Genomic DNA, 25394 nt, shown 5'->3' with positions numbered 1-25394 from the left:
GACGCTATGTTTGCTCATAGTGTCAAAGTTTATTCCCACCTCGGTAAAATCCCTGGATTCCATCCTAGGACCAATAGGTTTTTCAAAGGTTTGTATTTTTTCCATATTTTATTCTATAAGAAAGTCAAAAGTTTAGCTTGATGTTCATTTGGATTCTTGGTTTCTCTTCTTTATTTGTAAAACCTGAGTTGTGACATCACTAATCAGACTGACGTGATACGAGGTATCTGTATCTGTTTGTTCATAGATATTGTTTTTATCTAAACACGGAAACACTGCAATCACATCTTCATCACTAATCAGATCATCATCATCAGACTGAATCATCTGATTCAAATGAAGCTGATGATGTTACATATTACAAATGATCCAGTTAAATGATGTAGGTGGTTTTCTTCTGTGATGTAAATCACAAAGTAAAGAGGATATAAGTATGTAAAAGTGTATTATACAACTGGCTGCCTGCGAAACTGATTATAAAATGAACGAATGCTTTTTAACATGTTGTAGATTCTCAGAGAAAGATAGCAAGAACAACGCAAGAGGGTTTGGTTGATTTATACAAAAGAAACAAACAAAAAAAACCCAACAACTTATTCATACATCCATGAGTGATAACTGTAAAAATATAAGTACAGACCTTTTGCAAAAGACAATATAAGTAAAATAAAAAGAGTTAGGGATTATCTAAAATGTAAGTTTGGGCATAAATAATGCCATGTTTGACCAAAAGGGTAATAGATCTACAAACAGTTTTGCGCTCACCTGTATTGAACCAGGGCTTATTTTTGTAAGGTGTTGAAGATGCCATATTATTCTAATCTAAAAGTCTTATCTGTATAAAAATACAGCAGTTAAAAATGAACAAAGCATAAAAAATCATTTTAAAAAATTCTCACAAAGCAGTTTGCTCAAAACACTGCACTGTAATAATCAGCTGTGTTTTGCTATTTTCTCACTCTTCATAACCTCTTGGCTTGCCCTAACCTTTTCTCTACTATCCAACTCACAGTTTTCATTTCTCTCATGCTTTCTTCACTTTCTCCCGCCTACACCACACTCCCCTTATTTCTCAATCTCTCTCCTCTCTCTCTCTCACTCCCTCTCTCGCTGTCTCTCGCTCACTCTGCGCTGTCTGCCTCAGCTGTTCTCAGTTGCACTGTGTGCCTTGTGCTGTGGGGACAGGGCAGAGCTGCGCTGAGTGGGGCTGAACTAGTTTAGAGGAGTCTTAGGTAGAGTGGCAGACAGGATCACAGTGGACAGGAAAAGAGAAAGCCACTAAAGATTATGATTATCCGGCAGACAGGCTTAACAGTTGAAACAAAGTGGAACTGTTTTTCTTTTTTTTAGCTAAAGGTAGCTGTAGAGGTAGATAATGCAGATGGCTGTTTTCACTGGGTTACATACTGGTCAGGTACCAGGGCAGAAAAGTATGGCAGTCATACCTGCTTGCTCTTCCTAGCATTTAGTGTGGGCCTACTTTGGTTAACTTTAGCATTGACTTATCGGTGTGGGAAGCTCACTTGCAGTAACACTGACCCATAACCCCCAACTCTGCTTTGCAGGTCTGAGCTGGACTCTAATTTTGTCTTTTGACCCCTGGAATAGGAAAGGGTTTTGGATCTGGCAGTGAACGAGACCTGCTGTGAATCAGCCTGGACTGACCCGTCAGCATTTTTTCACAATTATTGGAAAACAATTTTTTTCTTCTTCTTACCAGAACTTAAAGCAGATCTGAGACTTTCGGCACTGGAGTTTGGTATTTAAAGGACTCTCTGGCCCCTATAGCCCCAGGATCATGGGCTTTTTCTGGGGCAGCATTATGCTGCTGTGTGGGGTGGCTTTGCTCAATACGGGGGGCAGCGGAGCCCAGCAGACCAAGAACAACGTCCCCCGGCTAAAACTCTCCTATAAAGGTGCGTTTGTGAGTTTTTATTGTCTTCAAATGTTATTATTTTAAATGATTTGCCCTTAAATTTTTTGTCTGAGGTAGATCTTATGTCTTAGACTCTTACCTCCTTCTTACGCAGGTTCCAATCCTTTCAGCACGTATAGTGTGCTGGTCAAGCGACTGAAAAAAGGCAGTGTCTATAGAAAGTTTCAGTAACTGTGAGTCCCTAGATGTCTGTATGAGGCTTTAGTTATGATTACTTCTGAAAATGCTATATACATAAATTAAACAACAAGTACATAAATTCTTTACAAGGTTGTAAACTTTATGACTTATCAGGTTTAGGCTCTGGCTTTAAGAGGGTTGTGCATATTTGTTTTATATGGTTTCAGTCTTTTTACAGACCTGCATTCATACTATTTGGAGTTTTTTTATATCCAATTATGTTTAATTTACCTGTAGCCGGGAAACTCTGGTGTTGTCATGGAAAGCTTTTGCACCATTAAAAATATTTCTGTCTTGACTCAGTAATCAGCTGAGACTAACAAATAGGAATGAGTATAAAACATATTATATGATATAAATCCAGCGAAGAAAACAGTTTAATAAAATTAGGTAAGGTAACTTTGCCAGCTTGTTAGTAAAAGTCCACAAGTCTAATGCACATGCATAAATGAACTGGTTATTAGAGAATGCATTCTTTCTTTCTGCCTCTCTGTCCTTGTTTTGATCAACTGCTGTTGTCAGTTTTGAAATAAAAGTAGTGCCAGATATGGGCTCCCCTGCAACTGAGCTTCATCTATCCTTCTCTTGCTTCCTTTTTTCCTAAATGTCATTTTTCCACTCAATTCTCTCCTGCATGGCAATTATACTAAGGATGAATGGTGCAGGTCTGTTTCAGCAGATGGCTCTCCCAAAGAGAAATGTTTCTCGCTCAGCACTGGGGGATCCATAATTATACACACAAGTATGCACATACATAAACACACACACATGCACACACATGCAACGATGCTCGCACACTTGCGCACATAAATGCATGACCATCTGTAGATAGCAAATGATACCTGTGAGGGTATCAGTCATTTAAAACCGCATGCTGTCAGACTGGTGTAACACGCCCATGTGGCGATATCTCTATTTCAAGTTAGATCCTCAGGTAGCAGTCTGGCAAGCTTGTTTTTTGCAGTCACCTCTATAATTATTATTTCTATTAGTACTAATTTGGATTTTGCACCTCTCCCATATGAGGAGTCAGTGCTTCATTTTTTGTATTTAGTGCTTAGCATGCACTTAATAATAGGAGAGTGAGCAGGTATCATTTTCATGCTTGCACTGTGGTTGAAACATTGCTCCTGTAATACTGCAGAAAAATTTTTAACATTATCCACTGTAGGTCCCATTAGGCAAGTGACATGGGATTATTGAATTATGAATAATGTATGCCATAATATAAATTATGTATTACCCCTGTGTAGGTGAAGTACATTTACTCGTGGAGGAAATCAGATTGTTCACTGTGGTGATTAAAGAGCAGTACCTGCCTAAACAGTCTGAGAAGTTGTCCAGTCCTGAGGAAGCAGTGTCAGATCAGTGAGATACTGCTCTGTGAGGTGAAGAAAACCTGACCCCTACAGGTCTCCGGGAACAAGGGGTGAATCTGTTTATGGTCAAATTAGATGCATCTGATTATGCAGGTCTCACATTGGCACGTGTTTTGGGATTTCTTGCAGACTTCATTCATTTGAATGTAGAATGAAAGTTTTATCTTGGAATGGTGTAGCTATACAGCAGTATGAACCCCCCAGTGGACAAAGTTAATTACTCTGAGACACACCTACCAATTCCTACCACCCACCCCCACCCCAAGACACACACACACACACACACAGACACACACATATACACATTGCTGAAACTTCCAAGAGATCTTTAAAAGCAAGGGTTCAGGGGCACAAGGGCAATGGAGCAGGGGAAAGATAACAGTGGTACCCCATGGCTACCTAAACATGAGCTGAGGTCCAACTGTATCAACAACTAAGTGACTAGTTGATGATGAAGAAGTAGGAGTAGAAGGCCATGGACCTACAGTGCTGGCAACACCATAAAGCACCATGAATGTTTTACATATGTTATACTTTGGCATGAATTGATGTTAGATCGATTCACACCCTCTGGGTAAATGGGCCCTTTAGGGATTAAACATATGGCTCTCAAGTTTATGGGTCACAAGCAGCAGAGCACATGTTGTTTACTGTCCAGGGAAAGAAAAAAAGAAGGTACTTGAGTTTTATAGAATGTGGGTGTTCTGCCAAAAGTACTCTTTTTTTTTTTTTTCCCCCGACCTGTCCACCCCTTTCTTTAGCTGAGCCAACGGCTTGAACAAAAGCACATACACATATCTGCAGCCACACGTACAGGCAAATGCATTCAGAGGAGCACAACAAAGTCCTGCTTTGGATAGCAAGACAGAAAAGGAGCAAAGAACTGAAAAATGATGCTACACTAGAAACCATTTAGTTTCACTAACCACAAAATATCTCTTCAGCATTCATACTTCATCTGTTTTTTTTCAAATGGTGTTTTTCTTGTTTTCACTGTGGTGTGACTTTTAATCAGAGTTGGAGAATGGAGAAGTTCTCCTAAAGGCCTTTAATCCATAAGCATGTTAAGAATCTTCGGAGTGGAGTTGGGTTTCTTGGGGTGTGTACAATATAAACTCTGACTGGCCTTGAATGGCCATGGAAGGTATCCCATACATTCAGTTGAATGTTCTCAGTATTCTGTTCTAACTGGATTTGGATGATTTATTCTGCAGTGTTCATTTAGCTTAATCTATATCTGAAAGATTAACTTGGAAGATGTCTGCTTGCAAAATTTCCTGTGTCTACTGACTTACATGTGTCTGTAGTGAGATATAGAGCTACAAAGTAACTACCATCTTAAAAGGGTGTGGAATTATCAGTATGAACATGGAGGGTCTGAAGTTGCTCATATTTTAGTAATTTGGGGTCCTTTTATTTCTAAATTGTAAATACAGAAAACATGCAGAAAACTCAAATTGGGTGACCAAGACAAGCCATTCGTTCAGTTTACTGGGCATGTGTTGAAAGTCTCAGAAACCAAAATGGACTAAGAGAAAGAGGAAGAGCTTGGGTTTTAGTATTCCAGTGATATGAAGGGAGTCACAGAATCAGTTTAGTGGCTGCTAATTCTGTTTAATCAATATTTCTGGATGCAGTTCCAAAACTAAATCATTTATCAGCTAGACCAGAGGTAAGCAACTCCAGGCCTCGAGTGCCGGTGTCCTGCAGGTTTTAGATTTCACCCTGTGTCAACACACCTGAATCAAATGATTAGTTCATTCCCAGGCCTCTGGAGAACTTCAAGACATGTTGGGCAGGTAATTTAGGCTACGTTCACACTGCAGGTCTTAATGCTCAATTCTGATTTTTTGATCAAATCCGATTTTTTTGTCTGCTTGTTCACACTACAAATAAAATGCGACAGCAAACGCGCTCTAGTGTGAACCCTCAAAGCGGCCCGCATGCGCAAAAGAAGACGTCACACACAACGCACTCTGTTTAGACCCAGAGCAAACAATATTGTTTGACTGATGGCCCTTAATATAAAGACTTGTTTCGGACTTTACGTTTCCCAATTTTGCTTTAAGTTATAATGTTATTTTGTTATTTACATGGCCTAATAATTATCATTATTGCTGTTTTAGAGAGGAGCGGTGCTTCAAAGGATAGTTGCAGATTTCTGTCAGAATCTTCAGATTATACAGTACAAATAAAATGTTTACGTTTCTCCAACGTTGTCTTCCCAACAATTTCACTGGATGGCCAGGAAGTGTTCGCGATGTCTTCTCCGGCGCTGATAATTGGCGTCTGTGTTGTGACAGTAACGTAAAAGATAGATTTAATGCGACCTGACCATTCACACAGCAGTCGCTTTCTAAAACATCAGATATGTATCGGATTCAATACCACATACGAAAGTGACCCAGATCGGATTTGAAAATATCGGATTAAACTAAAATTATGTTCTTTTTTCTACAATATGCTACATTCTACAGAATTGCATTTGTTTTCATGTTTACTTGAATGTTTAAATTTAATTTTGCAAAGTTCTAACTACAAAAACAACATATTACTACATTTGATTTTGTTCAGCTCTGAAGAAATCAGTCTTGTCAAGTTTGATAAATAACTTCATTGGCAAAAAAAGAAAAAGTTCAAAACCATTTTTCTTTCAGCCAACAACAATAAAGCAAGACTAAGTGTCTGCCTTCATTTCTGTTTGACACTGAGCAAATTTCTTGACTGAAGCTGTGTTTTTTTACCCTTGGGCATAGGTGAATCAGTAACTGTATACACCTGGAGAGTGTATATGATATGTTGGGATTTGACAGTGTACAACAATACAACAAGTCGTGCGAGTAAGGAACATCAGTGAAGCTACTGAACCGGGGCCAAACATCAGTGCGTTATGCTGCCATGTGTGCGTTATTATTAAGAAGTGTATTTTTCTTAGGAAGCACTTAGATAACACTCTACGTGCCCTCCAGTTGAGAAAGATGGACAGAATGTAGGGTAAAAGAGTTTATTTTTATCAGTCTCACATGGGACTGTTGATTTTTCGCATCTATTCCATCTCTCGCTCTCCCTTTGTGTCTGTTACTTGCTTGCTTTCCAGTTCCCTAACTCATTCTTTTGCACTCCCCGTCCCTGACCCAGAAGAGAATAGTTAGTACATTTGTCTTTTACCAAGCAATGTTAAGGAAGAAAAAGAGAGAGCAGGAGGAAGTAGAAAACTGCTGGAGAAACAAGAATTTATTTTTATTTTTTTTAACTAATCTATCTGTCAGTTGTAACATAAAATCTCTAATAGGCCACACATTCTAAATAATTTCCCCCAGGGATCAATAAAGTATTCTGATTCTGATTCTCCTTTTTGCATGTCTGTCTCTTTCTCTCTGCTGTTCTATTGTTCTGCATCCAAACATTTTTTGTATAGCACAGTATCAAACTCTAAACAGGAAAGAATAAAAAAAAAACAAAAAAAAAAACAAGTGCCGTTTAATGTATACATAAATTTGACCTGAGGGGACACCAGTTCAGACATGTATAGGCTACTACCTCCGGTGTGGCTCGTAAACACATTTTTCTTTCCAATAACACACAGCACAGTATGCTCTATAAACATACATACACACACAGATCCACACACAATACCCACAGAGTATCTGTCTCTGGATGATTAGCTTTTAATAACTTAGCTGTAGTCTCTGTTGAATGGTCTGTTGCCATGGACACGACTCCCATAGACAATTTCCACAAACCAAAGATGTGTGCGTGTGGGTGTCTGTATGTATCTGGTGGGTGGATATTGTGATGCCATTCCCCTTGCTGTCAAACAGTGATGTGGTTTAGGGAAAAGTGAAGAGTAGTTTTCCTACTGCTACTGCTAATTATTAATGACAAATAACACAGACATCCTTTTGTGCTTTTTTACATTGAGAACGAGAATAAGTCTTCATCTTCTGGTTTGACTTTGTCTTTGTCATACCCCACACGAATGTGTCTACGGTACAGGTAAAAAAGGGTCAGAGGTAGCAGGCAGATGTTATTGTGCAGTGCAGAGTTTACAGTTGATCAACTAATGGTTGCTCACCATGGTTACAGAGCGGGCTCGACTGTACTTTTTTATGACTTTAATCTTCTTTCCAACTGTGTTTATGAAATAAATGTCTAATATTTCAAAATAATATGTTCAATAAAATTCAACTAGATCAATCTTGCAACAGAAAACAAATGATTTACAAAGATATGTTTCACAAACTGCAACAAAAAGCATTTATTTAACAAATAATTATGACTGTAAGTTGAACACAGTGGTTTGTATTAAAGCTTTGTGTCATTTGGGTTTAGATTCAGTCGGTTATGCACCAGAAAATATCTGTTCTCTATAATTTAATGGAAACTCATGGGACTGTTAGATCAAGGTTAGATTTTTTTTAATAAGACTGTGGAGTGGGGAGTGGAGTGAAAGATTAGTTTATTATTATTTATGATTTTTCCAAATTTCTCACAGTTTGCATTAAGGAACAGGAAACAAACGAAATTACAGAGACAGCGATAATGACAGGGTGTCAGTCTATTTGTATTACCATCCAATGAGTACTGTTATTTGCATGTGTGTGCATGTGCGCGTCCATGTGTGTGTGTGTGAATTAGGCACATGTTTATAAAAATGCCATGATACATAAACCAAAATCACATAAGGACAAGTAAGTCTTCATGTAACAGGCAACTGGATTGTCTGTTTGTAGCATTTCTTTTTCACAGGTGTCTTTCAGCACCTTTTAATACTATTTTAAATTCTTCAAACCATTCGTCCATTCATTTTCTTCTACTTATCCAGCACGTGTTGGTGGATAGCCTATCCCAACTGGGGTACGGCCTGGACAGGTTTGTCGGTCAGTTTGTCAAACCAATCTATTTTTCCTGTGATGTAGATATTGTTGCCCCCCTATCAAGACTATACCCATAAATCCACCCCTCCAAACCCCCTTAATGTCAGCCATCTGGCTTCTTCTGTGATACAAAATATTGATTGAATTTGCATTTAGGCAAATATCTCAGACATATACACATATGGTAATGTTTCCATTAAATTTAAACTTCATACTGTACGAACCCATGCAGCCTTGGACTAGGTGAATGGTAAATAATGTATAGATTCCATAGCACAATATTCATGACCATGTAGGTTTTAACCTAAAAAATCTTAATAAAATTAGAATTTATGATTGAGAAAAACACCCTAAAAGCATTTAGTGTAATGCCCTCTATTCTTTGATGTTTTTCTTCTCGTACCAGTTTCCCTCTAGCTTGTGTCTTCTCACTCTCTTGGGTTCTGACACACTTAAGAGAAGGGGCATTCTCCCTGCTAAAGCATTCATGAGAGTTTTTTGTTGTTTGCCTCACCGAGGATGAGAAAGCAAGAGAGAGTGAGAGAGGAAGGCACCATTTCTCCTCTGCTCCCATAACTCTCTGTCCTTTTGTGTAGGTGGTCAATGGGAGGGGGGCCATGGTGTGGTTGGACTTTGTTGGTGAGAACAAAATGTGAGAAGGAGAAAGAATTAATATGTGCATGTGTTTGTGTGTGTATCTACACAGATTACACAAAAGGTGTTACAATACTACAGTCATAGTGCCACCTTTAGAGGTCGTTACAGTAATTAGATCCTCAGTGTTTGTGTCAAGTCTGGCTTTCTGCTGGGAAACCAAATGTCGCTGCTAGACTTGGCAGACCATTGCGTTAAGGTCCAAAACGTGAGCTGTAGCCTGTAATAAAGTCTGCTAATAGTTTATGTGGTTTAGAGTAGTCTTGCAGTTTGGTTTATGAAATATTAGCAGAGTAATATGACATTATAAATGCTCCACAGTTTTCCACTCTGAGTGTACAAAGTTCTGCTTGGCTGCTTTGGTGAAGGTCACTTCTCAGCGCAGACTGTCTGATTATTGGCTCCCAGATTTGGCTTTACCTGCCGAGTTCAATTTGGCTTGGCAAAGGCTCTAAACTATCTGTCAGCTAGGCCAAGCTGTATAGTCTCTAGTTATGAGAGCAATTTGTGAAGGAAAAGGGGAAGCAATAACATTTATGTAAAAAATCAAAACATATAAAGAAGTGAAAAAAAGGGGTTGATAAAAATGGAAACAGCATTCTTAGGTGATACAAGCACAAACAACTCAATATCATTTGATTAAATTGGCTCAGTGTAGCTGTGGGGAATAGAGGTATAGCAGCAAGATTTTAAGATATGGAAAGACATGCAAGTGGTCAAGCAAAAAGATACTGAAAATGTAATAGAATTTCAGAAAAATATACTGATCTGGAGAATTAGATTTGACTTTCATGCAACACAAATCCACAAACCCTTTATTTCGATGAATATTTTATGCTGATTCCTGCTTTTCTTTCCATTTTTTCTTTGCAGACATGTTGGAGTCTAACAACCTTGTGACATTTGAAGGCCTACCCAACAGCTCGGCTTACCACACCTTCCTGTTGGATGAAGAGAAAGGAAGACTAGTAGTTGGAGCCAAGGACCACATCTTCTCTTTTAATCTTCTCAATATCAGCAAAGAGTTTGCACAGGTAGCTGAAGCCTATAATTTATAGACTGCATGACTGGTTTCATGCATTCTGCGACAGACTCCATGTGTGTTTGCTGTTTCTGACCGACTTATTATCTCGCTCGTATCCGTGCATCTCCATCCAGAGTGCCAGGCAGGGGCGCAGGTGTCTTGGGAATCTCTTTTCTGTTCCTACCGAAAAGTGCCTCATGAATATTTCAGAGCAGGGCTGTTGCACACGATCACACACTGTGCCAGGCATGTAAGCTGCTCTCTGCACACCTGGATGAATAATAGAATAAACCGAAACAAAGTGGATAACAAATCGCAATGTGACCCCTTCAACTCTCATATATACACATCCATGCACACAAGCTGTTCCTCTTTCGACTGACTCTGTAAAATTGATTTTGTGTGGGGGTAATTCTTTTCTAACATGTGCAGGAACTGTGTTTATGTTGCAGATCCCTTGGCCAGCTTCTTCCACCAGAAGAGATGAATGCAAGTGGGCAGGAAAAGATCTCTCGGTAAGAGCTAAAACCATCCACCTTTTAAGTGGGTGTCAGCAGTTTGCCCCTCTACTCCCACTAATTTTTTCAAATGTCTTTGTTCTCTCATACGATGAAAAATGTGCAGTTCTGCAGGTCTCAAAGCAAATCACCCTTGGAGTTACACTGGGGTTATATGAGCTTTTTTTATATGGCATTTTAATCATAGATTATATGAGATTTTTTTCTTTTTTTCAGTTTGTTTATAGCAGTTTGTTGACAATATGTTATATGGACAACTCAAAGACTCGCTATAGATCTGATAATAATCTCAGAGCCATATTTGAGACCATAATAATTTCTCTCCTCCTTAAAAGATCTGTTTTAGCCTATAAAAACGTACTTTTAGGTATAACATTTCTTTGTTATTAATAACTACCAGTACTTCCATATATTCAGGGATCACAGACAGTAGTGTTCCAGTGTTATTGGGCTTTGTTTTTCCTCTGTTTCTGCTTTAATATTTGACAGACTAACCTCAAGGGAGGCCTTTGAAGCTGAAAGACTACTAATTTGCCAAATTTAAATAAGACAAACTAGTGTCACCCAATCCCATTACATTACTAATATAATTTCTGTGGGACTGTTTTTTTTTAAACTAGCACATACAAAACCACAGAAACAATACATTAAATCACATTATTCATATATTGAAACCTACAGTAGCATAGTTGTGGATAAAACACAACATTTCATAATTTTAGATTATAGAGTTCTCTGGATGAAAATACTTTCTAAAATTTTGCTCCCAACTAAAGCTGGTCTTAAACAAATCCAAGTTGTTCTGGCATTTACATTCAGGGCCTTTTTTTTTTTTTTTTTTTTTTTAACTCTGTACATCTTTTAGAATAGCTTTTGTGATGTGGTGAAACTTTGTGCCCCTGCTCTCTGTAAGCTATGTTATGAATTTTATCTCTAAATGGGCCCTGAAGCAAAAGGCTGGAATGTAAAATCATGGAAATGCTGGATGTGTATCAGCTGTACCTGTGATCATCAGCCCTTCTGTGTGGCTGATTTGAAGTGTACTAAAGTCTTTTGTGTTATTTTATTCTATAAACATTATGTCATGGATATATAGGGTATCCTGAGGGGTGGTCTCTGTGTTATATAGTTGGAGGAGAGTAAGAATTAATGGGAGATGAAGAGTCTGTTCACTAATCTTATTTAATGCAATCAAAACAAACAAGATGAAACGGAGAGTCAATGAGAAGCAGGAAGGTCTGATATGTGTGACAGACAAGTACAAGTTAAAAAGCACAAGTGTTACGAGTTTATCACAGCAAATGTCAGGTCAGTCAGGGTCATAGCAAAACAGTGCTGCTTCCTGCTCGTGACCTAGTATAACCAGATAACTTAGTCATGCATAATTTGTGGCAGTATTCTATTTTTTTACATTTTCTGTTGTGAAAATGTGGTGACACATTCAGCTTTATTTGAGGTCAGGCTCGCTCAGGCATGTGCTGCAAGAACACGAGGAAATGTGGCATATGGCTGCAGAGCAATGCAATATTTCATATACAGTTGTGCAACACAACAACACACACACACTGTTTTCTTCGACTTTTGAGTTCAGTATGTAATAAAAAAAAACAGAATCAGATGACAGTGTTTAGTGGGCTCTTAATTTTATTTCCAGATTTATTACTCGGCACACTGGTAGGGTTTATGGGTCACTCTCTTGGGAAATACAGCAGATTACTTTAAGCTTTGCTCTGTTTTTGTCTCCAGTCTTTTTTATGCAGGCACTGGATTTTTCTGAATGACACTCTGTTCTGAATGACACTTTAAAAAAATAATAATTTTACTGTTTTCTGTCTTTGTTACATCAGAGAGAATGCTCAAATTTTGTGAAGGTGCTGCAGCCATTCAACCAGACCCATGTCTATGTGTGTGGGACAGGAGCCTTCCACCCTGTGTGCTCCTACCTGGACGTGGGCAAGAAATCAGAGGTACAGGCACACTCTACACCTCCATTGAAGTTTCCAATTTCAATTTCTATCAAACACATAATCCCTTAGAATATAAAAGCTGAGTTTCCTGACATATCAAGTATAAGTATTTAAAGCTCTCAGTGGCCATGAGGGTTAGAGAATTGTCTTTCTAACAGATGATTATATAAGTGCATAAAAAGTGGTTTTCATTCAGCAAAATGAGGTGGAAACGCAGGGTTTCATAGTCTGACGAATTTCCAGTGCATCAGTCTAATGCGCGCTCTTTTCTCCTCCAAATGTCACTGAGTCTGACTGATGTGAATTTCCAATTCATTAAACAGCTATTTACAGATAATTAGATGCAGGAAATCCATCTATCTCGTGTGTAGAAATCATGAACAAAATATGAAATTCCTCTGTAGGGCGTCCTTTGGTGTCACAGAGTTAGAGAGAAATGAAATTTATTGTTTTAATACTTGTTCTGTAAAAATTTCAAAATGCTTCAATATTTTAAACTGAACCTATTTTACATAATGACTAACACTGATATTATATATTATATCTACAGTCTCTAACATTATCACACAAGTATTTGTCAAAAACAACTTTTGCATCGTGTCGCAATATTTCCAAAATAGTTTGGACTAAAAAACAAAAAAAACAAACAAAACATAAATACTATCCTGTGGTCTCTCTAGCTTTGCCGTTCTGGAAGTTGTGAAATGCTGACAGCAAAATGACTTTCCCAGAAATCTTTCACTTAAATGGAAACTACTTTTTCCAAAAGCTGATACTTGATGATATACTGAAGGTTCTGTGCTTGTCTGTTCAACTATGTACAGGACAGTGTTTTCAGACTTGAGCCCCACGTGGAAAATGGGCGTGGGAAGAGTCCCTATGATCCCAAGCTGCTCACTGCATCCATGCTAATTGGTGAGTTTAAGAGCGGATACCCTGCGCTGTCTGTCTGTGTGTGTTAGAGTGAGGTCATATAAAAACAAGTAAGTTAAGATACACCCACTGGTTTGCTCTGTCATTGCAGCAGATATATAGGGTGCAAAGTAAAAGCAAATAACAGAACACAGGCATTCTTCTCATTCATTATAAGTGGAGCAGCTTTGTATTTAAGCACTGGGAACCCCTCATTGGCACGATTGTAAACTTCTTTTCACCGTGACTATACATCATTTAAGTAGTGGGTGTGGGGTCAGTGACACTTTATTGAGTTTTTTCTTTGCATAGAATCTCATTTTTTTGGCAAGTGAACTATGTGAGCATGCCTTTTCTCTCTTACTCCAATCATTGCCAGTCACATTGCGTTACATCTGAGTGTTTAACCTAGCAGATGGCCATTTTCCAGCCCATCACCCCTAATCCCTGCTCCCTTTTCTCTTTCCTTTCTCACCAGCTTTATTATGTACTCGTCCTATCTCACACCTCTGTCCTGTCCCTCCTCCTCTGACCTATTCATTCATCCTTCTCTCTCCTCCCTTCTTAGCCCTGCCTACGGTGTTAATGTCAATTTCACACTCCTGATGTTCATCACATCTGTCACTGTCTGTTTTCTCTCAGGACTCCAAGTTTATCTATACTGCCAAGCCCCTGTACAATCCCTCAGTTTTATGCCTTCATCATTGGGGAAAAATCCCTAAAGATTGTTTACTCATCTGACATTACTAAGCTAACTCAGTTTATTCCTCTTAATCTCAGATGGAGAACTGTATGCAGGAACATCAGCTGATTTCATGGGGCGGGACTTTGCCATCTTTCGCACTCTTGGAAAGCATCACCCAATCAGAACAGAGCAGCATGACTCCCGATGGTTAAATGGTGAGAGAGATGAGGAAAATCCCTTCTGATTATACAGTACTTTTCTTGTTTTTAATTTTGCAAGCTGACTCTTTGATCCCAGTTGTGTTTTTGTTTGAGCTCAGATATGATCAGAGTTCGTCACTGATCTCCTCGTGGACATGGATCTCAATGTATCATCACCTGATTTACATTTATCACAGTTTGGTACTACAAAAAAAGGGGTTTGACCTTAAAACAACTTTAAATTAAACTACCCTGAGTGCTAATATATAAGAAAAATATAGAAAAATATACAAGAAATACCTATAATAACCGGAACTATCATCTCTGTTGATGGAATGGCATACCTCAAGTTTTCAAATGTAGGTTTTACTTACTGTTTTTCACCAGTTAATATTATTCCAATTCATCATATTCTGCTTCAGCTAAGGTGCTGCAGCTTGTCTGCTCATGGCTCAAAATATTGCAGTCCAGACAAAGAACGAGAAGCACATAATTCATTTAGCTGGCCCGTCTCCAGTGGAGTTGTGAAATTTAATATTAAGTGTTGTTATTGCCTTTCAGGCTCTATAGAGGGAAGTCCCTGAGTACATGTCTGCTATTTCACAGCATCTTTAAACTCTCACACAGTATCTAGCACTTGGTTTAAAACTAGATACAGAGCAGTTTTTTCCAGATTAAGAAACACAAAAACTAACATTGACTTTGTGTGTGTCTTTGTCGCTTGCAGATCCTAGGTTTTTAGGCATTCATCTTATTTCAGAGAGTGACAACCCAGAAGATGACAAAATCTACCTGTTCTTCAGAGAAAATGCTATAGACGGAGAGCATACTGGAAAGGCCACACATGCTCGCGTCGGACAGCTCTGCAAAGTACGCACGCACACAGAGGACATGCAGGATGGCCTTTACAAAGGAAAATCCCAATATACACAATAGCAGAGAGACAAAGGCACACACACGTTCACACCAGCATTATGTGAAATAGCTCCTGTATCTGGAAAAAACACTTGACGGGTGTCTGAGTGGCTTTCATAATGGTAGCTTTCAGGAGCTGTTATCTGTGATTATTTTTAGCCTGGAGAAGAGTGGGCTTTGTTTTGCGTGGTACAACTGCCCCGGAAGACAGAAACCTGAGAGAAATGTCAAATGTCGCCAGAACCTGAGAGGCAAACACACCATCAATGGCAGCACTGTTATCCTAATGCCAAGCTTTGGCACTTATTGGGCCTTTAGCTCCAGGGGATGGTTATGTTAAAGAACTGGCCTCGTATCAAATTTCACAGCCTAAATCCATTTCTTATTCATTTAGCAGGAATTCAGTAAGCTTACTGCAGATCAGTGAGCGATGTCAGCCTCAAACCCCTGTTTAGCTGCACATCATGCCTCCTTCATGACTGCCTGATTATCTAGAATGTCAAGAATCTGCTATCTTCAACACAAGACAAGCCATCCATTATGTAAAATGGGGTATTAACTCCAGCATATGCATGTCTTGGATACACTATAATTTACTGCCATAAATCAACACAAAGTGAAATCCATTTTTATGAGCCAGAGCTTTGTGCGTCTGTGTTTTTGTGCTATGTTCATGAAGACAAACACTACCCTGTAAGGCACAGAGATGCATATTATTAAGAAGTGCACTGGAACAAACAGTTCAATATGTGCTGTCCTCTTTTTGTACAGCATCTAGAATTGCATTATTCACAAAAATATATATAAAAATATACATATAAATATAGAAATACATTTTAAAAACCCAAACATGGATGCTTATTAGACTTGTTTAATATGTTATAGAATTTTTTTGGTAGTTTATTTTGTACAGAGAGTTTACTGTGCATTCACTGAATAAAAAATAGGAAATAGAGAGACTAAATATGATAATAATAATAATAATAATAACATGAATGCTAGTATTGTGTCTTTAGTATGCTTTAAACAGTGTTAAAAAAGTGAAAATGACAGTATCACTAAGCATAGACAATAAAAAAATTTTGCCATGTCCAACAGAATGACCTGGGAGGTCACAGGAGTCTGGTAAATAAATGGACAACCTTCTTGAAAGCTCGACTTATTTGCTCTGTGCCCGGGAATAATGGAATAGACACACACTTTGATGAATTACGTAAGTGATCGCTCCCAAACCTCCACATATTATTTCCTTAATTTGAAATATTTGCACAATGTCTTTTTACGTCTTGCCTTTTCTTTTGGCTTTCAGAGGATGTTTTTCTCATGAGCACAAAAGATCCCAAGAGCCCAGTTGTGTATGCAGTATTCACTACTTCCAGGTACTGTGGCTCATTTGAAGTAGTTAAATGGTTTTTAGTAGTTCATGTCCATTTAATACACGATTTGTAACTTCAAAATTACATGTGTTTTTCTGTCTCATTCTTTCTTCTATTAGCAACATCTTCAAAGGTTCAGCTGTGTGTATGTACAGCATGACAGACATCAGAAGAGTGTTCCTGGGTCCGTACGCCCACAGAGATGGGCCCAGCTATCAGTGGGTGCCCTTCCAGGGACGTGTTCCCTATCCACGACCTGGCACAGTGAGTACAATATCCTCTTTACAAGAGGATGTACTGAAGCTTGTGAGTTCTTGCTTCTTTACAACCAACAATGTAACAGACACTGTTACCTTTATTTGCCCCCACAGTGCCCGAGCAAGACATTTGGTGGATTTGACACAACAAAGGACCTCCCCGATGAAGTTGTGCAGTTTGCCAGAAGCCATCCAGCCATGTTCAACCCTGTCTACCCCATTAATAATCGACCAATCATAGTCAAAACAGATGTGGACTACCAGTTCACCCAGATAGTGGTGGACAAAGTCGAGGCAGAAGATGGCCTTTACGATGTTATGTTCATAGGCACAGGTAAAACAAATAAAAAGTATAAAGTTTATGTAATTTATAACTAAACATTATCATACTGTAGTAAGGAATCGCTTGGAACTACAAAGCAGTATTGACCTAAAATGTGTACTTTCATTATATCCTAGATGCGGGAACAATTCTGAAAGTGGTGTCCATCCCCAGAGGCTCCTGGCATGACTTAGAGGAAGTCCTATTAGAAGAAATGACCGTTTTCAGAGTAGGCTATTTTCCCATCACCCATATTATTTCGTTTTGGAGAATATCAAATCAGAAAGATCTGTTGTTTGTTTTTAATTATTTTTGTTTTATTATATTTTACAGGAGCCTGCAGCCATTACAGCTATGGAACTATCTACAAAACAGGTAGAGACTGCTTATGATTAAACTTTACACAGCTGTCATATTGTAGACATTCATGACAAACAAGTGACTCTTGTTTATATAAGTGTGTCTGAAAAACCGTCCTGAGAAAGCGTTCTCTTATTGGTGACACATCTTGCTTCAGGGTAAAAAGACAGAACAAAGACATGCTTGTCTGCGCAATTTAAACAACAGCATGTTGCCACAGAAAAATCTTGATTGTTGGGTTTGTCGCAACAGTTGGGTTGTCAACTGAAATTGCAGGATGAGACAAAATGAGCAGGATAATTGATAATTGTAGTAAAATGTATCTATCTTTCTTTTCTTGCTTTACTGAGAAACAACATCTGAGACAAAAGTAGTTAATGAAACCACACTGCCCACCCAGACTTAGTAGCAAAACTAAAGCTCCTAAGACATAAAATAACAAATATTTGAAATTTTTCTGTTTACAGCAACAACTCTACCTGGGTTCAGACATCGGGGTCTCGCAGATGCCTCTGCATCGTTGTGAGGTTTATGGGAAGGCTTGTGCTGAATGCTGCTTGGCAAGAGACCCTTATTGTGCATGGGATGGCACAGAATGCTCCAGATACTTTCCCATGGCTAAGAGGTAGTGAATTTCACAGTCATACTTAACATGTTGCCAGTGTGTTGAAGCTGCTTGAGATCTTTTACGTTGCAGCTAATCAGATCTGTAAGACACAGAGCAAGTTTAGGTTTGCCTGCAATGTCCTGGACTGGTACTTATATAGCACTTTTGTACTCTAACTGGGAACTCAAAGTGCTTTTTACTAGCCTCATCCACCCAATCACACACACTCTTTTCCATACTTAAGAGCTTTGTTTAACATTTACATACACAGTCACATGTAGGCATCAGGGGCACTCGGGGTTCAGTATCTGGTCCAAGGATGCTTCAATAGGCAGACTGGAGTGGCCAAGGAATCCATTCACGACCTTCCGATTGGTAAATGGCCTGCTTGACTTTCACCCCAATGGAAATGATGCTCCAACAGCACAATTCACATACAACATTTTATATATTGTCATGCATGTACATAAATACAGCATATTTTATTAGAGCAACTTGCTTTTTTAAAACACAAGTGTTGTCCTGTTAGGGTTTTAATCATGATTGTTTAATAAACTGTGTTGGTTAAATCTATGGTCTATACTTCTTTGAGGTAAAACTTGATTATGTGAATAGACTGAGGACATAGCCGCAATTCAGCACTAGAGCTAGGGTGCACTTTTAGTGCAGGCTTTGCGTATTTGCCAAAATCCCCTGAAGGTACAGGATCCTGTTTCTAGCACAAAACTAGAAATATAAACTGCCTCATGTGTTGACTGCAAATGAGAGCCAGTGTCAGTGATGTCTGGAGGCTGCCTGGGTGAACCAGGGGTGAGGTAGGTTCGGTGGTGGTTTGGTTATGCTGTAGTAGACGTGGACTGATTGATGTGCGCTTGTGTGGTTGTGCTTTTTGTGCAGCCGCCCACTCATAGCTTCATGGGGCTTATTGATTTAAATGCTAGCTCCATCCTGTGTTATATTCGACTCTAATATTTTTTAAACACCAATATAAAAACTTTGAGTTGGAACATGAGGAAACAAAGGTGAATTATTTTTCCGTTTGCTTTGGTGTCTCCATAGTTGCTTAAATTGTTGTTGGTTGAAATATTCTCATGGTAATGCTTGACAGTAAACATGAAACTCTATCTCTTTTCCATGTGAAACCGACAGAGATGACAGGCTAGAAAGATTTATTAATTTGAATTCCTGTGTCACACACCCTATAATTAAAGCTTTCCTGCTAAGCTTTAAGCTGAATGATGCTTATTTGTTTGTGTTGGCCACCAGTACAGCTGCAAATCTCTGCAAATCTCATTCAGATGCACACACACACATACAAAGTGACTGAACACCTATTTTCTTTAGCACACCCATGCAATCATTGCTTCTTTTGACCTGGGAAAATGTTTATATATATATGTGTGTGTATAAAAAAATTTTGTCTGTGTGTTTTTGCAGGAGAACAAGGAGGCAAGATATCAGGAATGGAGACCCACTCACACAGTGCTCAGATCTGCAACACCATGGTATTTTTTTTCGATATATGTACATGTTTTATATCATTCAATTAAGATTTTATGTTGTAATGTAGACAATAACATTTCAATATCCAAAAGAATGTGCTAAAACAAATTATAATCAGATTTAAATGACACTGGCCTTTCCTGACCTGCTCAAAAAGGGTGGAGAAGATAGTAGAGTTGAATGTGTGTGGTGTCGTATCTACGTCTTTTATGTGTTTTCTGGTGGTTTAAAGATTAAGGTCAGTTGACGTGAAGCTTGTAATTAACACATTAAAGAATCCTCCAAGTCTGCTTTCTGTTGCCAAACCCTTCAGTCTAATGCACTGTAATTGTACTTAGTCCAAAAGCAGGACTGGTCTACTATACTTACTCACTATCTTAATTATACATCTCTTTCTTTAATTGAAATAGACAAAAGAAGAAAATGTTAGCAAAAGCTTCCAAGTTGACAAGGTTTAACCAGACACTACAAAAAAAACCTTAATAAAAATTGTGGCGTATATATTTAATTGTATGTACAACCCAGATATTGACTAGTAAATGTCATTGTTGTTGTTGCTGCCTCTTTATATGCTGTTTGTGACTGAGCATGATGAGAAAGGAGAACATTTTGTGAATGTCAGTAACTGAATAACCTTCAGTTAATATTTCTAACTTATTGTCTGTAAATAAATCACATAGCCAAAACCTGCAATACCTAAACAAAATTCATTTCTTTCCCAGATGAGTTAAGTGGGCAGTCAACCCTCCAGGATAAAACTGTGTACGGTGTGGAGAACAGCAGCACTTTCCTGGAGTGTAGTCCAAAGTCCCAGAGAGCTACGACATACTGGCAGTATCAATCCACAACGGATGACCACAAACAAGAGGTGGGCTTCATCACAGCACACATAATGTGTTTCATTTCAGAAAAATAGATTCAGACTGCATCTGGATCAGTTTGACTCGGATACAGTCTGTCTTGATAGAAAGTAAATAAAGAAAAGAAAGAGACACTGCGTTAGGTAACACATAATACAGGTGACAAAAAAAACCCCAATAAAACAACCAGACTAAGTATCTAAGTACTCAGTAAAGTACTGAACTACCATATGCTGTCAAATCAGTGCTGGTATTCCTTGGCTACTGGAACGTTAAAGGGATGGAACATCCTTCTCTTAAAATGTATTTGGTGTTTTGATGTTAACTCTACTTACCATATAGTCACTGTATAGTAAAGGACTCATTCCTTTTCATCACAGATGATTTCTCAAATCTATACTCCATGTGCATTTTCCCCAAAACCTATTATACTGTAAAAAACAAACCAAAAAAACCCCAAAAACTGATGCAGGTATTGACCGTTTTGCAAATACTTTGCACCTACAGAAATGCTTTATGGTTATCAAAAAATCTACTGCAATTTCTGACTGAGGCTCCAGCCCTCCATGTCGTAGTAACTAATTATTTTCCAAAATCACTTACATTGTATCTACATCTATTTGATATCTTGATACAAATTCAGAATCAACTGGGCCTGCTCAGCATTTTAATACATACTGCCAAACTAGACCATTGTTGAATGTTAATTGCATAATTACAATCATGCAGTGCACCGGTGTAGAAGTACCTGTATCTGTTATATTTCTTATTATCTCAGGTTGTCCTTGAATCACATACCTGTCGCCTACCTTTTTTTTTTTTTTTAAATCAAATACTATAGTTGATTTTTTGGACAGTATAATATGATAATAGATTTCAGATTCTGAATGCATTTTTTCTGTCTTTTTTCTCTTTGTCCTTCACTCTGCCTCTCTCATCACTGATTCTTTCACTCTTTAGATTAAATCAGAGGAGCGCTTTATCCACACCGAGCAGGGCCTCCTGATTCGCGCACTTAACAAGAAGGATTCAGGCATTTATCTGTGCCAGGCAGTGGAACATGGCTTCATGCAGACAGTTCTAAAAGTTAACTTAGAGGTCATTGACACGGAGCGTCTGGAAGATCTTCTGCATCGTGATGAAGAAGCAGCTAGTGCCCCTGCCCATGAATATTCCTCTTCTAGAGAAACTCCCAATCAAAGGCTGTGGTACAGGGACTTCCTCTCTTTGGTCAATCACCCAACTCTAAATAGTGTGGACGAGTTCTGCGAGCAAGTTTGGAAACGGGAGAGGAAGCACAAGAGGCAAAAATCTCACTTGGTACAGAAAGTGCAACTACATCAGCAACAGCAGCAGAAGACTGCGACGAGTCCTCGCAACCACATGCATGCTCAAGGGCTGGCAGCCAAGTGGAAACACCTGCAAGAGAGGCAAAAGGGTCGCAACCGCAGGACCCATGAACTGGAGAGGGCTCCCCGCAGTGTGTGACTTACAAACCTTGACTGTTAGCACAGACTTTTAACCACACTCAGTTCTCATTCAGTAAACTCATCCTGTTTTTATTCTCTGTTCTGAGACACAGATTTCTTCCACAAAGAATGGAAACCTCAAAAAGTAGATACTACCCTGAAGTGTCAGCTGGAGTGTTCTGTGCGTGGGAAGCCATGTTTACAGTTCACCAGTATGGAGGACTGCAGGAATCAGGATGTTGTATCACGCAAGACCATTGGAGCATGTTATCGTAGTTGGCTCATGCGGTCTGAATACTGCAGAGTGACATATCCACCCTAAAGACTCTAGTGGAGGTGGATCTGACAGTGGCAGTTACATGGTATGCTTTTAACTGTCAGTGCAGATAAACACCCGATAATTTCTGCTGCAGAAATACAAAACAAAAGTAGCTGAGATTATACGAATAAAGTCTTGAAAATTAAAAGACTCATCATCAACAACAACAACAACATGAAGTTCATCAAAAGGACACGATGCCCGATCACTGCAAGAAATCCAGAGGAGCATTTATCATTCATTAAAAAAAAAAAACTAATTAAGTAACTAAAATGTGTAAATACTGTATTCTGTAACATCTGCTCATCTGAAAGGGAATGCTTGTAGTTATCAAGTTGCTTCATGTTGCTTTCCCGTGTAGAAATTTATTTTTAAAAAAATATCTGTCAAAAGCTGTTGTAAACAAGGAGGTTTTGTACATGTCTGTGTCCTACCCCTAGATAATCTTCCAAAACAAAGACTTGTTCTGTTGTTGTTTTTTTTTGTAGTTATCAGATTCCTTCTAGCCTCAACATTTAAAGTTAAGTGTCAGTTCACAGTATATGGATGGCTGCCAACTCTATCGTTTCAGTATGCCAAATCTCATTCTGAGTTCTTCCATATTTATTTAATTGTACCTTGTGTACACTTTGTCTCCTTTACTTGTGTATTTATTGATAAACAGTTCTGTACATTGTGTGTTTCCTTTTTTTCATGTGCAGGAGGCTTCCTGGAGGTTAATATTTGGTTTGATTAAGTTGATTTGCAGGACCAATCTAATCAAATAACTGTATTGTCTGCAGTAGAACTAGAAGTACAGTATCACAAGTTTTGTTCAGTGTCAAATGCATTACATATCAAATGTACTGAGCAATAAGCCAGTATCTATACTTTTATTTTTCCCTTTTATTGACTCATATCCATATTCTTCACAGAGCAGTGACAGTCTTTTTTCTGAATATGATGTTAAACGATATCCACGCAAACACAAACCTGGAATGTAGCTGTGAACACCATGTAAATATAAATACTATGGTATATGTTTGAGAAATATGACAGTATGTGCTAGTGCATGTCAGTGCTATTGTAGTGTTGCTGTTTTACTATGGCATTGATAACCAGTCTGATGTTGTAGAGTTCAATTGTTTGCTTATCTAGTGGACGGTAGTTATTATTCGAAAGCTGTACATACTATTTCTGTTAGGACTCTAAATTGTATACTTGATATAAAACAAGAACTAAACATAATCTCTATGGATTAAAATGGCCACAGACCAGTGAACAACAGTAACCAGTTCAACTCTGCAGCACATTAGTATGCCAGATAACATTGTGTGTTTGTGAGCTTCATCTGCTTTTGGAAGCCAAGACAGAGGAAGATGAGAAACAGCTGGGGCCAGCCTCAAGAAATGTGAGGCTCACAAATCAAGTTAAACACCAGTTGTGAATGTGCATATATGATAAGATCATGATTATAAAGAGAAAATGTGGGGGACCTGTAGTGCACATGGAGTGGCTCTGAGGAAATGAAGTGCTGCTCTTGCTGCTTTTTGGCATGATGATGGTGATGCTGATGTATTCTACTGATCTAATAAATGTCTTTTCATAAAATGCTAGCTTCATTAAATCTGTTTTAATATACTATGCCCTGCTGCTTGCATGGTATAGCGAGCTCGTGTAGTGTAGATGATCGGATTAGATCTTGAAATACCTTTTTGGTACATCTGCATAGTAATGAGGAAAACTTTTATTCCCTCATGTAACGTATCCTTAATATTGGGATTCATTTAATGGTGTGCTTGTCTTTTCTCTGTGCAGACAAGAACTGCTGTATGGTACATACAAAACTGACTAATTAATGATTTATAGCTGAAGTAATTAACATAAGAGATATTAAAAATCAATGTTGCTTAAAAAGACAGCCCAAGTGCCTCTTATGGTGTGTATTGAAAAAGTGAAGCTGTGTACTCTTGTGTGCCTCAGGCAGTAGAGTTACTGTAAGTTGATATTAAAACCTTGATGGGTGATGTGCTGTGAATAAAACATTAGACCCCTACAGTCTCTAACTGAAGCCTAGCTGTTGTATTTGCATGCCGACATGAGCTGCAAACATTTCAACTTGGACTCTCGACATATGCAATTCAGACAAAAATTATAAAAAGAAAAAAATGAGGAGGAGAAAAAACAAGTTGCCAAAACTCACCCATGGAGGGTGTGACAGCGTAGCCTGCCACAAAATATTAAGTGTGTTGTACTACCGCCCTCTAGTGGTTATTTTATCACAGCACATATTCTTTTATAAATGGAAAAAAATATCTCTTCTATATGATTGTAAAGCATTTACTGTAGTCATAAAGGTGTTTCTTATACATTTTTGGTCCTGAAGCTGCGTTTGGAAACACAGCAGACTTGTTTTATCACTTTTGAGCATCTGGTGACACCTTTGGCCTGAGGTCAAAGGTCGGTTGGTGTATGTCCCACCTGGGTTATGACCTTGACCTCTGCAGTCAATTCAGCTGAGGCCACGGAAGTTTCAAGCAGACACTTCAAAGGGAGTATTACTATGGCCTGTCTGCTGTATTTCATCTGGAAAATAAATACAGCATATGTATATATATGCTTTTGGACTGTGGAAAGAATATTAGTGCGTGTGTGTGTGTGTGTGTGTGCTATAAATGCTCTTACATTCTCTTTCAGTATTTCAATCACATTTGAACTTGTATTGTTCCATTTGGTCATGTTATCACAGATTCAGCAAAGGGATCAAGAAGCGCTTTCAAAAAAGGCCAAAGAGCCTTGATACAATTGCTTCTGCTATTGTAGTTATACAGCACGTGACTGCCCTCCAGTGGCTGATGAGAGACATCTTTCCACCATTCCAGTCCAGTGGAAAACAGAAACTCCCTCTGACTCGCAGCCAAGGCCATGGTTGAGTGAAAACACCCCTGACACTCACACAAAGGACTACTAAACTCAGTGGAAAATCTGACATAGAAGTGACAAAGTCAGAGAGCAAGAATAAAGAAAACAGAGAAGTTAAAAACTTTCTTGCTGCTGTTTTTACTGCACTGACGATGCTTTTGAACTTCAAAAGA

General features: G+C 38.5%; 1 protein-coding gene across 1 annotated transcript; it reads left to right on the top strand.

The window, feature by feature from the left end:
• Positions 1-1167: 1167 nt before the first annotated feature.
• Positions 1168-24365, top strand: sema3ab (sema domain, immunoglobulin domain (Ig), short basic domain, secreted, (semaphorin) 3Ab). The gene is made up of 17 exons (XM_085461660.1): positions 1168-1916; positions 9900-10060; positions 10503-10565; positions 12416-12535; positions 13360-13450; positions 14228-14347; positions 15060-15202; positions 16346-16460; positions 16557-16626; positions 16743-16887; positions 16995-17214; positions 17340-17431; positions 17536-17577; positions 18030-18187; positions 19607-19674; positions 20395-20540; positions 21493-24365. Exons 1-17 carry the CDS (start codon positions 1799-1801, stop codon positions 22018-22020), a joined length of 2400 nt encoding a protein of 799 aa, XP_085317786.1. The 5' UTR covers positions 1168-1798; the 3' UTR covers positions 22021-24365.
• Positions 24366-25394: the final 1029 nt, after the last annotated feature.

The sequence above is a fragment of the Copadichromis virginalis genome, linkage group LG7 (genome assembly GCF_057382275.1).
Source record: "Copadichromis virginalis isolate Kocher_CV1m ecotype Utaka linkage group LG7, C_Virginalis_male_GT1.1, whole genome shotgun sequence".
NCBI classification, from domain to species: domain Eukaryota; kingdom Metazoa; phylum Chordata; class Actinopteri; order Cichliformes; family Cichlidae; genus Copadichromis; species Copadichromis virginalis.
The sequence above is the reverse complement of the archived record's forward strand: the minus strand, read 5'-3'. Positions and strand labels throughout refer to the sequence as shown.